Raw genomic sequence first — 15100 nt, forward strand, 5'->3', positions numbered from 1 at the left:
AGTCACACTGAGGTTTCATCAGTACATACAGAAATTCTTAAAGAACATTTTGGCCCAGCACACCTTGGGATTGTCTTAAACAGCTGCATTAGGGTGCAGCTGAATATGTTTAATCCCTACTTGTGTAGAGATCAGGTTGCTGCTGTTATCAGTCTCAGCTCATCTCCTGAACTTCTTGTACTAGTTTTAGTCAGGAGCCTATGTGACCATCCAGTTAGCTGTGTCTTGGTAATAGGCCAGATTAAAAGAGCCACAAGGCAGGTTTGACCCTACATAAATAAATGTGGTTAAGTATTGAAGAGAAATTCAGGGCATCTTAGCCCTGATGAAAAGTACACAGAGGCACAAAATTAAGGATCATTCCTTTTATGTTGTCAGGGAATCTAAATATAATCTGTGGATGAAATATGTGGGGTCTGATGGTTAGTATTGGCTCTTCTTAGCTAATGGATGTATGTTTTAGCTCTCCTTGAATACAGGGCTGCTGGTGCTCATCTCAAGCACAACCACATACAGTGCCACAAGTTTAAACTGGGCTCTTGCAGATTAAGCTCAGTGTGGTTGGACCAGACACCAAATTTAGTAGTCTCAGCTGGAAATGTTTCCAAACTGCAGTGTGTGAGACACACACACACAGTTCTGGACCACCACCTCAGTGCTGGCAGAGATTGAAAATGCCTCCCTGTTTGCTCTGGTAGTTACAACACTGTCCTATCTCCTAGATATCCAGGTAAGTCTAGGAAATACAGATGCTGCTCCAGTACCAGTCTTTTCCCATGACCTGGAAGCCACAGGCACTCTGAGTGTCTATACAAAATAGGTTTGGTTGTATTAGAACAGTGAAAATAAGATTTACAACCAAGACTTTTTGTCTGTCTGGAATCCCATCAAGGGTTTCGTATGAGGCTGTGGGTAGCACAGCGGGCATCAAGAGCTCAGCTGGTGTTGCTGGGATGGCTCCTGCAGTACAAACACGATCAGGGAGCTCACTGTCTCACAGATAGAGCTGGTTGAAGGCACTGTCTCATAACACAGAACGTGTCTGTCTCTCACCAGCCACAGTACATCCTCTCTCTGCTAATTAGCAACATCCTTGGCAAAGTCTCAGCTGAAAGGATTACACTGTCTTTTCACCTTGCTCTATCCCTTCCTCTCTGAAAGAGGAATGTTTGGTCCTGTCAGGATGCAGCTGGCTGGCTCAGGTAAGGAATCTGCCTTGTTTCCCTACATACTGCCCATCTACCAGATGATTTTATCTTCAGGACTGTAAGCCTGGCCCTGACTGAAGGGAGGAGCAGCCTTGCCTCCCTGCAGCAGAACAGAGGTTCTCAGTCTCATGTGCTCTAGTGGAACAGAGAGGGGAACAGCATCTGCAGCAGGAGTCAGAATGGTATTTTTCCAGCTTAGCACCATGGAGTTGATTTCACAGCTCTCTCTGGCCATACAGACAAACCACAAACCTTTTGTGTCTGCAAAAACAAGGAGAATTACCTTTCCTTTCTCCTGTTTTTTGTGTTCCCTGTCTGCTCAGCCCAAGAGCAGTTTGAACTGCAGGTACATTCAGCATCTGGCACAGGTGGAAGCTTGCACAGGAATTTCTGTGAGTGCACCCAATAGAATTCTGTCTGCCTCGTGGTGGTGTAATGGCTGAGGGTCTGGCACTGCCAGCCTGAAGGAGACATGGAGCAGAGCTCAGCTTCTCCTTTGTCACAAATATTGAGACAGTTCATTCACCACCATAAGGGAAATACATATCCACCATGAATTCTCCTGCAGTCAGAGCTGAACCAAGCTACTTCAGTATTTTCATGCCATAAGGAAGATGCTGACCTACACGAGTCCCATCTTTGCAGCAATTGTAATTCCTTTTGTGTCAGCTTGTTGCTTTTACAAAATTAGTTTGATTGTATCAGTTTGGTAAAAAAAAAAGCCTGTAAGAGGACTACACAATCTTGTAATCAATATTTTTGGCGACTCTATGCTAGCCCTTGTGGAATATTTTGGAGCACTCTCTTGCCTCACCAGGACATATCCCAAGCTGGATAACATAATTGCAGGCTCAGTGTTGCTATACATGGCAGTGAGGTACAGGATTTAGAGAATGGATTCCTTCTTTTGCCCAGCAAATTTCCTGGTTTGCTCCAATTCTGTTAACATTAGTCCCTGCCCTTATGTCCACAGAGAGCTGGGAAATCAACCATTCAGCCTTGAGCTGGAAAAAGACCATTCTGGCTCCTGCTGCAGACTCTGCGCCCTGTTTCCTTTCCACTACAGCACATAAAGGTCACTTGCATGTGTTAATCCTTCACATCTGACTAGTACCTGAATGGGAAGGTTGCTAGCAACATCCTTTCCAAAATCACTTTGACCTGTGTATTATATTATGTCATGAATGACTTGCAGAAGGAAGTAATCAAAATGTGTATAGTTCTAGCTAGTGCTAATTGCCTTTTCATCTGTTTCTGGCTCTTTTTTATTGTGTCCAATAAATGTTGATTATGGAGGGATTTAAATCTGTATTTCAACATAGTTTCATTCACGTGATGTGAATGACATGACTCAATAAATCTTAGTTCTAATATTCTTCTAGCTCTGTATCAAGCACTTCAAGGGTGTCAAAAGCAGATAAGGAAAATCTGAAATGCCGGATCTTAGCAAGAATGCCTAAAAGGTCAGGTAGAAGACATTGTTTCAGGAGGTCTCTGGCTTTGATACTTTCTGGTTTGTAGAAACACAAAATGTATGTGAATGTTCTCCCTCTAGGGTAACGTACGTAAGTACACATACAGGATAAAGCTTTCAAATGCATAATTTTTGATTGCTTCTGATCTTAAATGAGCAATATGGCATGTTGTAAAGAAGTCCAGTTTCTGGAAAAAAACCATCTCTAAATGTTGCCTCAAGAGAGTCCAGAATCACTGCATCTGGAAGGTCTTGATCACAACATCTTGAGATGTTAGTAAAGAAATGCAGTCAAACTGGCTTATATGTTTGAAATGTATTTTAAATAAACTCTGTGTTTTCAGGAAAAGACAGAACTAGAACTATTCTGAACACAGACTGAAGTTGCTTTTAACAGCACCAGTTGTTATCATATGTTTTGCACCAATTCATAGAATTTTAAGGCCAGGAGAGACCACCCATAACTGCAGATGTTCATACTGAGAGCAGTTTCTTTGTAAAGTGTCAGTTCGGCAGAGACAGAAAATGTCTTGGAAACGTATCTGGTTTCACTGACCAACTTTCTCTGAACATCAGGCAGGACCTAAGAATCAAATGCTCACCAGGCAGATTCCTGCCTGAAGTCTGCCCCGTTTGCCAGCAAGATCCATCACTCCAGGATTTCCATGTCCCCCACTCCAGCTCCTCCCCCATCCTTCACTCCTAAGGCTTTCCTGGGCAGGGGGCTTCTAGGAATTCTCCATGTTTTGTGAGGAAACCTTCTGGCTTTTCCTGATGCTGCAGGATTGCTCAGAAGTATGGGCAGCTTGCCCTGTTTGGAACAAACTGGTGTGTTTTACATTGTTTTTTAATGTTGGAATTTTCCATAAAACAGAAATCATAAGTTATAGCCAGCTTCAGTCTAGGCTGGCTGACTGTTCACCAGAGGATTGGCCATTACAAACTTGCATCCTAGCTCTAAAATACTTGCCACAATTTTTTCAGACAAAAACCTGTCCCTCTTTTTGCTGGAATAAAAAAACCTACTTAGTACTTGTCTCTGCAACTGTAACAGATAATATGTCAGTTTTGGTGTAAAACAAGCAGATAGAAATAAGTCTCCAAAGGCTGTGATCTGAAGCAAGGCAGGCAAAGCATTTTGCCAAAGAAGAACTGCTTTGAGCAGTTTCACCCTGAAGGTCTCACACAGCAAAGGAGGGGGCAGGAAAAAGGCAGAAAGGGAAAGAACTACTTTTGAGATAGTGCTGATCAAAACAGCATTGGTCTGAAGACGAGTCAAGCAGTAATTAGTCTATATTGTTATTGTTTCATAGAGGCTCTTGATGGCTCCCATGTATGAACTGGGGGTTTGTTTTACTCTGGTCAGTCAGAGCTGGTTAAGCCAGCGCTGATCTTTGCTGGGCTGCAAAGCTGGGCTCCTTCAGGCCTGCTCAGGGGCCTAGCCAGGGCTTTGGCTTCTCACAGCTGCATTGGTCTTCAGAAACCAACACTTGTGTTCTTGCTGGCCCCCAGGAGGTTACAGGGAAGTGGTGATGGCCCCACCTCATGTGCATGTACAGGGTTAGATGTGCTGTGATGCAAACCACAGCTTCATGGCTCATAAGGTCACTTTTGCTGGACTTTCAGGTCAGACAAGGCAAAACTCGTGTGGTTCATGGGAAATGCTCTGCTCTCTAAGTTAGAAAAAGGCCTGAGCTGCTCAGACCACTAGAGTGGCAAGCACTGGCCTCTTGGCTGAGAAAAAAATCTCGGATTCCATGCTTCAAGGCTGCTCATTTTGCAGCTTTCCTGGGAGCTCAGTTCACTTATAGCTATAGGCATGCAAATATATGTGCCATACAATAATCCAGCTTGGAAATCCCACAGGAGCAAAGTATTTAACTGAAAAATATTTGGAGTAACTTCTTTGCAATGTATAGAGCAACAAGAGTTTAAGAAACGATCTCACTGTATTTAAACAGTCATTACTGCTTTCTGGGTAAATAACACATGTTTTTAAAATGGTCTCTACACACAATAGACGCTAACACAATAAATCCTAATTGCTCTGAAGGGCCCATTAGGCTGTATCAGGTCAATACATGGCGGAGCTTTTTTTGAAAGTCACTCACCCTGTTGTTACATAAGCCACAAATTGAAAGTTCATAAATAAGTATTTGCCAAATGAAGAGTGAGGGCTTTGCCAGGGCCATACTAATTTATCATGTCAACTTCACTATGGGGACTGTTTTCTTTTGAGAGAAAAAGAAAAGAAAAAAAAAGCATAATATGCTGTGTTTAAAAAACTACATATCTGAAAAGTTTCAGATGTTTCAGGCTGCACTATACCCCCAAGAAAATTAGATGTAAGGAACTTCACTGTTTCCTCTTCATGTCAGTGTTGTGAGTCACAGCAAGGAGATTTGAAGCTAAGCCATGGCTGTGGTATGGTAGAGACCCATCCTCATCACCACCAGTGCTCCTGCAGCTCTGGGCCAGAGCCCTGATCCTGCCTCTCCATGCTGTGAGTAGTGGCACCTCAGGACAGGAATATCCCTTCAGTATTCAAACAGTGGCTCATGGGAAGGTTCCCAGTACCTGGGGAGACTAAAGAAAGCTTATTACATATATTTTATGTGCACTTTCATGTACAAGTGTAGTTAATTAATAAGTGATGAGTATGGCAAGATTAGTTTTATATGGAGCCACTCTTCCTGATTTTACTTTCATTTTACTTACCTGAGCTTTTGGTGGCATTTTTTTCAAACTGCAGCACTTGTGTTAGTTAGGTGTTGCTAAAGTCTGTGCCACTGTTAGAAATTAAGTTTTGGATTAATTCACTCAGAAGTTTTCAAGTTCCATGTAACTTTTTTGATATGGCTACAGTTTGGTATGGTTTTGTTTTCCAGCAATATGCTAAGGTGTGTAATTGCACAGGTGTATATAAAACCAAATTGTATTGATGTAAGCTAGGATTTTTAAGGGAATTTCAGCAAGGCATGGTGAAAAGCATTCAAGTGATTTAAATCTGGATTCCTGTCCCCAGGCCACAGCCTTTAATTCATCTGGGCACATGAGATGTGTTCACCCCTGCTGCTGTTACACTTCAGTAGGATTTGGGTGCTGGGGTCCCTCTGCAAATGCTGGCAGTGATTCTCACTCTGCTCTGCCTGCTTGCAAAAGGCCAAGAGTCCCTCTGTTTCCCTGCCTGTCAGGTCCCTCCTGCCTGCAGTGCAGCAAGAACCTTGGTCTAATTTAGGAGCTCCCTTCTCCAGGTGCTGTTACACGAGGTCAGTCTTGCTGCTGGGGTTTGCAGCACAGGCAGCCTGGAGCTGCAGCTCTCAGGTGGGAAGGCAAACACTTGCCACAGGTGGAAGCAGAAGCACACCTGCCTTGGTGCAGCATGCAGCCATGGGGCAAACACTGATATCCTTTTGTACCAGTGCACAGTGGTCTGCTGTGCCGGTGCTGCCAAAAGTGATGTCTGTTCCTGCACTCGTGACAGGCAGTAAGGCACAGTCTTGTGCTGCTAGAAACCACCTTATGGTCCCCAGCACCCCCTCACTCAAGCAGTTTGTTATCAGGGGTCACTGCTAATTTGAGCAATGCCTGAGCCAGCACAGCCTCCAGCTGGGGTGACTGGCAGGCTGCCCACCAGCACCGGGAGACCGGAGTCACCTGTGCTGGGCCCCCACTGCTCCCTTCCTGGGAGCTGGAGACTGTCAGCAGTGCAGACAAAACCACGATTTGCTGCTTCAGGCAAGAAGGGTGGAGGCCAAGGGGTGTGCTGATCCTGTGACAAGAGGGGCAGGAGGTTCCTGCCCTGCTTTGGTGCCGGCAAAGCCAAGAGCGAGATCAGTGCTCTCTGGCTTTGTCCCTGCCCAAAGCCTGGGCTGAAAAGCTCTTTGCAAAAGTCTGCTGAGTCCTCTAACAAGGGCAAGGGCAATAGCCAGTCTTTACAAAGGAAACTCAGTCCTTTTCTAAAGTCTTTTAAAAGTCATGGTATTGTTCACAAAAGCAATTTGTCCAGGTAAACAGTGTACACTGACAATCAGCAGTGAAAGAACCAAATACAGAAATATTTACCACCCTTTTACTTTCTGCTCCTACCAGGAACCACTGCATGCCAGCTGAAAACGCCTCAGTGGGTGGAAGGTATGTCTGTGAGGACACTATTGCCAGTCCATGCCTGAATCCTCTGGGCTGCAGCCAGGAGCAGGGGTTGGATGTACTCCCAAGCAGACCAGTCTAGCACGGTGGAGCTTCATGGACACTTCTGCACATGGATAAAAGGTAAAGCAATTTTTAATAAATTAAGAGCTTTTTAGCTACAAAAGCATTTTCTTAGGGCCAGGAAACACTTCCTTTTTTGTCTGTATTGTTTGACACAGTAAATTTTGTGCAGACATATCTTCTGTTACTAATAATGCTGGATGCACATAAAGCACTGTACTCTCATACTGTACTGAAGAGATGAGTAACAAACCTATCAACTGCACTTGCACATACCCCATATTTAATCCTGCTCTGGTTGTTCTGCTACATATTCATAAATACCAAAAAGGAAACAGAAGCACAGAGCAAGCCAACAGATGTCTACCTGGCTCTTAATTGGATTTTATGTGTCCCCAGTGTAGCAAATGCAGCATTATTTACAGCCAGGCTCTAAGAATTAGATACATCTGGAGGAGTGGCAAAACCTGAACCAGGCTGCAAGAGTTGATAGATTAACTGAAATGAAGAGCTGCCCCATTTTCCCCTTCTTATCTTCTCCTTTCCCACTTATGTACCCATTCCCCATTGTGTGTCAAATCAAACGAAGATGTTGCCCAAGAGAATGCTTAAAAAAATGAAAAATGCCAACAAAAAAAGACAATTTTTGCTCTTATGGAGCTTCATCAGCATTTTCTAATTGTACAGCAATGATGATAATAAAAAGGCTGCCCTCTTCTCTCAGCTATAATTTGGATAATCAACTGACAGCCATAATGAAACTGTCTGTGATTGCTTTCTGCTGGGCTGCTAGTTCACAGAACTCATTGTTGAGGAGAATTAAAAGTTATGACTCCTGCTACAAGGATATGCTACTGTCTTCCAAAGGAACATGTGACTTATAATTTTCTTCTGTATAGCTCTATTACAGGTAAAACTTACAGCATAAACCAAAGAGGTATAGGGATGCAAGATTTTTTTTTTCCTTTTTTAAAAAAAATGTTAAGCATCAAAGTTGACAGTGCCAAGTAATATGCATGCCTAGTCTGGGTGGATGTGGATTTCAGAGGTGATTGTGAGGTCTCTCGCCTTAAAATGACTGATGACTTTGGTCATCAGCAGTCAGTGCTCTGCCTGTGGGTACCTCAGCCACTGGCCTCAGAGCAATAAGCAAGCCAGGCTTTACTTCTGGGAGGAAGGCAGCAGCTATGTCGTGCTTTGAGTATTTGCTTTGTGAGCTTTGGTGCAGGTAGGGGTATTTTGGGTGCTGGTGTTCCCCAGCACCAGGCCTTGAATGCAAGGTGTCTGTATCTGATGTACTGTGGGTATGTCTTGACTAGTAGATGCAGGGCTGGGTGCAAGTACTCTGGTCTAAAATGCCTTTCCATCCACATCCACTGAGGTGGAGTGAGTAGCTCCTGTGCAAGGACTTGGGAGCAGCCTTCTACCTTGGCCAGAATAAGGCTCTGCCATAGCAGCTGCAGTCTGGACCCCCGAATCTGACTTCTGAAGCAGGTCTGTTCCCCTGTGTGCCCTGATCATGCCGTGGGCTACAGGGCTTTCAGGGAAGCACTTAAAATCAGGCTGGCAATTTCGGTCTTTACGAATGCATGGACTGGAGAATTGGAATTGCTGGCAGCTGAGCGCGACCCCCTCGGTGGCTCTGGCAGGAGCCCGCGGTCCCGGGGCGCTGGGCAGAGCGCTGTGCCCCGGCACGGTCTCTGCAGCGCTGCAGCGCCTGCCGCCCGCCTGGGCGGGAAGAAAAGGGCTGGCGGAGAGGATGGCGACCGGAATCCAGGGCAGGAATGTGGTAGCGCAGCTGCCTGCACCGGGACAGGGGCGGTTTTCCTTCCCGCCGAGGCTCAGCGTTCCGGGAGTCAGGAGCGCTGCCCCACGGGGCAGCCCGGGCGCGGGCAGCGCCGGTTGAGGCTACAGTGCCCCTTGTGCCCGGGCTAGAGCAGGGCAAAGCGGTCAGAACCCCTTCACGTCTCCCCTTCCCCTACCCAGGGCTTCCCCGTTCGTCCCAGTCCCGTTACGGCGGGCGAGGCCCCGGCCCCTTCCCGCGAAGAGGGGCTGAAGGGCCCGAGGAGGAAGGGGAGAAGCGGCAGCAGCGCCGCGGGCACCGCCTGCCCTCCTCCTCCCGCCGCTTAGCTCTTCGCGCCCAGCCGGGGAAGCCTGCCGGGCCGTGGCGGGGCGGAGGGTCCCGGGTCTCGGGAGGGCCCCGGCGGGCAAGAGGGGAAGGCGATGGACAGATGCGGAGCAGTCAGTGCTTTCCAGCACCGTCATCTTCTCACTTCGCCGCCTGCCCCTGGGGCCGCCGCGGGACTCCGAGCGCCGGCGCACGGGGACCCAGCGGGACGGCTGCGCAGCGGCCCGGGGCAGCGCGGCGCTCCGCCGCCGCGGGACGCGGTGCCCGGCGCGGGGGCGGCCGCGGGGAGCCCCGGCGGGGCGGGGCCAGCGGCGGGGGCGGGCCCGGGGCGGGCCCGGGGCGGGGCGCGGGCGCGGCGCGGAGCGGGGGCGCTCGCCCGCCCCAGAGCGCAGGTGGCGGCGGCGGCGGCGGTCGGGATCCCGCTCTCGCTCCCGGCCGGGCCCCGCTCCCGGCGCGGAGGCGGCAGGTGCCCGGGACATGCGGCGGCGGTAGGACGCGCGGCGGCGATGGGCGGCCGGGGGCTGCCGGTGCCGCTGCTGCTGGGGCTGCCGCTGCTGCTGGGGCTGCCGGCGGCGGGGCGCGCCGCCTCCAAGGCGCCGGTGTGCCAGGAGATCACGGTGCCGATGTGCAAGGGCATCGGCTACAACCTCACCTACATGCCCAACCAGTTCAACCACGACACGCAGGACGAGGCTGGGCTGGAGGTGCACCAGTTCTGGCCGCTGGTGGAGATCCAGTGCTCCCCGGACCTGCGCTTCTTCCTCTGCAGCATGTACACCCCCATCTGCCTGTCCGACTACTCGAAGCCGCTGCCCCCCTGCCGCTCCGTCTGCGAGCGGGCCAAGGCCGGCTGCTCGCCCATCATGCAGCAGTACGGCTTTGCCTGGCCCGAGAGGATGAGCTGTGACAGCCTGCCGGTGCTGGGGGACTCCGAGGTGCTTTGCATGGGATACAACCACACGGAAGCCACCACCCTGCCGCCTTTCTTCGGGAAGCCCACGCGCCCTGCCAAGGACTTGGCCAAAAACCTGACTCCACTCGATGGGCAGCGCCTCTCAGGGCTGGACTGTGGTCAGACCTGCAAGTGCAAGGCGCCCTTGATCCCCATCTCCAAGGAGTCCCATCCGCTGTACAACCGCATCAGGACTGGGAAGGTACTCAACTGTGCCATCCCCTGCTACCAGCCCTACTTTACCCAGGATGAGAAGACCTTCGCTACCTTCTGGATCGGCCTCTGGTCCATCCTCTGCTTCCTCTCCACCTCAACCACCGTGGCCACCTTCCTCATTGACATGGAGCGCTTCAAGTACCCCGAGCGCCCCATCATCTTCCTCTCTGCCTGCTACCTCTTCGTCTCCTTGGGCTACATCGTGCGGCTGGTGGCAGGGCACGCCAATGTGGCTTGCAACCCGGAGCACCACCACATCCATTACGAGACCACAGGCCCTGCTCTCTGCACCGTGGTTTTCCTTCTCCTCTACTTCTTCGGCATGGCCAGCTCTATCTGGTGGGTCATCCTGTCCCTCACCTGGTTCCTGGCAGCTGGCATGAAGTGGGGCAATGAGGCCATTGCCAGCTATTCGCAGTACTTCCACCTGGCTGCCTGGCTCATCCCCAGTGCCAAATCCATTGCTGTACTGGCACTGAGCTCTGTGGACGGTGACCCAGTGGCTGGGGTTTGCTATGTGGGCAACCAGAGCCTGGAGAATCTGCGGGGCTTTGTGCTGGCACCACTGGTGGTTTATCTCTTCACCGGCAGCCTCTTCCTGCTGGCTGGCTTCATCTCGCTCTTTCGCATCCGCAGCGTGATCAAGCAGGGCGGCACCAAAACTGACAAGCTGGAGAAGCTGATGATCCGCATCGGCATCTTCACCGTGCTTTACACCGTGCCTGCCACCATCGTCATCGCCTGCTACATCTACGAGCAGCACAACCGGGAGGCCTGGGAGCAGGCACAGAACTGCTCCTGCCCAGGGGACACTCACCGCCCCAAGCCTGACTATGCTGTCTTCATGCTCAAGTACTTCATGTGCCTTGTGGTGGGGATCACCTCTGGCGTTTGGATCTGGTCTGGCAAGACACTCGAGTCCTGGAGGCGCTTCAGCACCCGCTGCTGCCGGGCCAGGAAGCCCGCGGGCGCCTCTGTGTACGGTGAGGCCAGCCCGGCACTGGTGGGCAGGACGGTGCTGCCCAGTATGGCCTCCTACCACAAGCAGGTCCCACTGTCCCATGTGTGACCAGAGGGAGCCTCAGTGACCCCAGCCACACGGAGGAGAGGGTTGCGAAGACCCTGGGCCACAGAAGAGGGGGTGACAGCTGGGCCACCCCTGGCATCTTCAGTCCCAATGTGGTGGTGCTGCCTGGGACCACGGGCACAGAGCAGCTGCAGCGCCAGGCAGGGCAGGAGGAGGTGCTGCCAACTATGTGGGGGCAGAGGGACGGGGTGGTCTGGAGCCTGGCACTGCCATGTATGCCCCATTTGGGGTCCCACATCTTGGTTGGGGTCCTGGGATGCTGTTGCCTGTGGGCCAGTCAGGTGGCAGTCAGCCCTCAAGCACTGATTTGTGTTCCACAACGAGCCTCTGGGCAGGTCTTGCTGCTTCTAGGGTGAAAGGCAGAGCTGCAACAGGCAGGGCAGATGGTGGCCCCCAACCCCAGCTGGGGGCTGGCACTGCCACTGAGCCCCTCATTAAAGCCCAGAGTGTGGGCCAGGGAGAGCTAGCAGGGGGTGCTGCTTCCCTGGGTGCCCTGGGCAGCGCAGGAGACTGCCCTCAGAGCCCCCAGAGCCCCCAGGCACACCACGTATTGAGGAGGAGAAGCCTGGGGGCCCTGGTGTGAGGCAGCCGCTGGCCCTGCCCAGGCAGCAGCACACTGAGCAGGAGGGGAGGAGCTGTGCGGGCTGGGGTTTCATGGGTGGTGGCAGAGCAGGAGGAAAGGGCCATGCAGAGGATCTGCCACAGGGACAGGGTCCCAGCTCTCTGCTGGCAGGCAGGGACCAGTGATCTGCCCTGCGGTCCCTTCTGCCCTGGGCAAGCACATCGGGCTCCCTCCAGTCAGGGGCTCGGAGCAGGCAGGAGCTGCCTGGCTGGGCTCAGCTGGGTGTCAGCAGCTCCCTGCCCTGCGAGGGGCAGCCAGCTGCCCTGCCATGGAGCCACTCAGCCCGCGGGGCTGCACAAGGGGCCGTGCGGGCGCTGAGGCTGCCGGCCCAGCACGGGTTTGGCTCTGGCACCCAGAGCGGGGCTCTCCTGCGCTGCCCTGTGCCCTGGGAAGGTCGGTGCCACTCGCCTCTGCAGTGGGGGCAGTTCCTCGGTCCCCCTGTCCCGTCTGGGTTACCTGGGGCAAGGAGGCAGGCCCTGTGTCCTGCCCGGCAGCTGAGGCATGTGGCACAGCAGCTGAGCGTGCACAGCCAACCCTGAAGGGTGGTTGCAGGCCTGCAGCGAGCAGTGACTGCACGGGGGTGTCCCAGCCAGGTGGCAGGCTGTCTCTCCGGAGCAGCAGCTGGGTTTTCCAGTCAGTCGGCTTCAATACTTGTTGCTGCTTTTCTCAAAGCTCTGCCTCTGCTAGAGAGAGTACCAGGTTTGAGAGGGAGCAGTTAATTAAGGAAAACTTAACTGAGCACTCATACCTCTTTTCCTCCAAATTTCCAAGCCTTTTTCACTTCCCTGGATCAGACAGCAGCTGAGCACTGACAGAACCATTGCCTGCCATTAAGCAGTGGTGACAGCTGGGTTTCAGTAAGTAGAATAATGGTGGGGGGGCCCTGTTGTCAAAGTCACTAAATGCAGCCAGGGCAAGGGGCTCCAGCTGTGGCACGGGATGGGGCTGGCTGCCTCTGGCCACTTGTGAAAGCACCTGGGTTTTAATTTTTTTTTCCACCTGCCCTAAGCATGTATGTAACTACCCAGCCATTACTGGAGTCCTTTGTGCCCTCCTTCAAGCGTGGCACTGTGACCCAGCTGCTCAAGCACTGGAGAACAACTGCTGGCTTTGCTTCTGCAGGGCTGCAAGGATCTGAGGTTGTTCTTAACACCTTTGGACCACTTCAGTTAAAAAGGTTTCCACCTCATTTTAAAACCAAAACCTGGGAAGTGAGGGAACTCTCAATCTCATCGCCGGATAAAGGTACTGCATGGGTGTCTCTGGGGAGTCCTGGATAGAGGGGACAGAGGTGCAAGGATGGAGGGCTCACCAGGGACTGTTCAGCTGCACCCATCTGCACTCTTGCAATAGGGCTCACCCCCTCCAGCATGTTGGAGTGCTTTATTGTGGACAGAATTGCACCATATTGTGTTACACACTGTAAATAGTTGTATTATACCTAATTTGTACATAAAGAAGCCGTAGTGACCTTTGATACAGGTTAGGGACAGGTGTGTTCTCAGCAGTGAGGCAGGTCGGGCGCAGAGACACCGTGGGTAGTCTCGTGCTGTAATCCAGGGCATTAAATTATTCCAACCTCCTCCAGTCCACACCTTGCTGGACTCCTCTCTCTCTCTAGTGCCTTTTGTAGATACAGCTAAACACACATCATGCAATACAATGAACAAAACCATGTCACAGGTGGTATTTTGCTGTTTTTGTTTTTTCCAAAGTGCAACTGACTGTGTAAAGAAATCCAAGATTAGCTACAAACCGTTGCCTATTGAAAAATGTAAGAGCATTTTCAGCTTTGATGTAATGGTAGGGTAATACAATCAACTCGTGTTTGAGCCTGGCTTCTCAGCAACAAGTGGCAGGAGGGGGGAAGGAGCCGTTGCCGTGTGCCCTGTCTGCTGTAGCCAATTTACGTGTTGGGTTTTGCCTCTTCCGTTACCGATGCTGTTCAATGTTGCTTAAATAACTGTACTATATTATGTGAAAAGCTGAAGAAATTTTATTCAAAGAGAAGTATCAAGATTAGTTATTTATGAGGATAAAAAATAATGTGTGTTGTTTTCTTTACTTCTGCTTCTGTTAGAGTGTTTATTACCTTAAAAGCTTACCTGTGGGGGGGAGGGGGAGGCGTGTGCTGGAGGCCAAGCAGGGCTCTTATCGCTGGGGATCGTGGGGAACTGGTGAGGCAACTGCACTTGCTTGGCACAGGAATAGCATGTTCCATGGGCACGAGCCCCACGCAGCGCTGGCCCTGGCACGGAGGATGGCACACATCCGTGCCCTCGGTGCCAGGCTCTGCCCTGGGCTGGGTTCTGTGCCCGTGACCGTGCTAACAGAGACTCCCCTGACGGGCCAAGGTCACGCCTCGCTGCTAAAAGAGGGTTAACTATCAACTTTTATTGATCTGCAGTTTGCACACTACGTGTCCCTTGCCCTGTGGCCCTGAGGAGGTGGCCTTGGATACTGCTACGGCCAAGCAGATGACAGCTCCTGGCCAAGCAGGATGCTGCACGCTGGCCCGTTTGGTTTCCATCTGTGAGGAGCACTTGGGGAGGGACAGCAAGGGGTTAAGGCTGGCTCCGTGGTGACTAATGGTGCAGGACTCTGCTATCTAGTTAGGTGTGTAGGCACACACCAGGTCCCACCAGATAGGATCTCTTACCTGGAAGCAGCATTCCAGCACCCAGTGATAAACCTGACAGTCCCAGGGCCTGACTCACCTGATTCTGCAGGGATCTGCCCCCCATGCTCAAGTACAGGCAAAGCACACCATTGGGGCTGATCCTATCGCTTGAAGGGCAGCAGTTTTGGGGTGTGGAAGGGACATGAACCATTTCAGCATCAGGTTCTTCTCAGGGAGCTGTGGACACTCGCTGCCTGCTCCCGGAAGTAACCCCAGCACCGTGCTGGCAGCCTTGTCATTCTTGCCTGCCAGGAAGCTGTTGTGTCCTCAGCTCCTCGGTAAACAGGAGCTTGGCAGCACTGCCATCCACCGCCTACCTCAAGCCACTGTTTCTGAGCAAGGGAATGGCCTCTCCTGCAGGCAGTGTGTGAATCACCTGCAGGACTGTGTCCCCGTGAGCACAGAGGTGACCCCACAGGGCTGGCCTAATGCTTGTGCTCCTGTGCTCTCCAGGTTCCACTTGGTCAACTTAAGCCACCCTCGAGGCAGTCACCGGCTTCTCTAGGGCTGAGCAGTGCAAA

General features: G+C 51.6%; 1 protein-coding gene across 1 annotated transcript; it reads left to right on the top strand.

Moving 5' to 3' along the window:
• Positions 1 to 9406: 9406 nt before the first annotated feature.
• FZD5 (frizzled class receptor 5) lies at positions 9407 to 13963 on the top strand. The gene is made up of 2 exons (XM_064434099.1): positions 9407 to 11173; positions 13022 to 13963. The coding sequence occupies exons 1-2, from the start codon at positions 9529 to 9531 to the stop codon at positions 13177 to 13179; spliced, it is 1803 nt and encodes a 600-aa protein (XP_064290169.1). The 5' UTR covers positions 9407 to 9528; the 3' UTR covers positions 13180 to 13963.
• Positions 13964 to 15100: the final 1137 nt, after the last annotated feature.

This window comes from Passer domesticus, chromosome 10 (assembly GCF_036417665.1).
Source record: "Passer domesticus isolate bPasDom1 chromosome 10, bPasDom1.hap1, whole genome shotgun sequence".
NCBI classification, from domain to species: Eukaryota; Metazoa; Chordata; class Aves; order Passeriformes; family Passeridae; genus Passer; species Passer domesticus.

Bases quoted from the DNA above. Each gene is read 5' to 3' on its own strand.
- FZD5 (XM_064434099.1), top strand. From the start codon at position 9,529: ATGGGCGGCCGGGGGCTGCCGGTGCCGCTGCTGCTGGGGCTGCCGCTG. The intron at 11,174-13,021 runs GTGAGGCCAGCC...TTGCTTCTGCAG, and splicing joins CGCGGGCGCCTCTGTGTACG to GGCTGCAAGGATCTGAGGTT.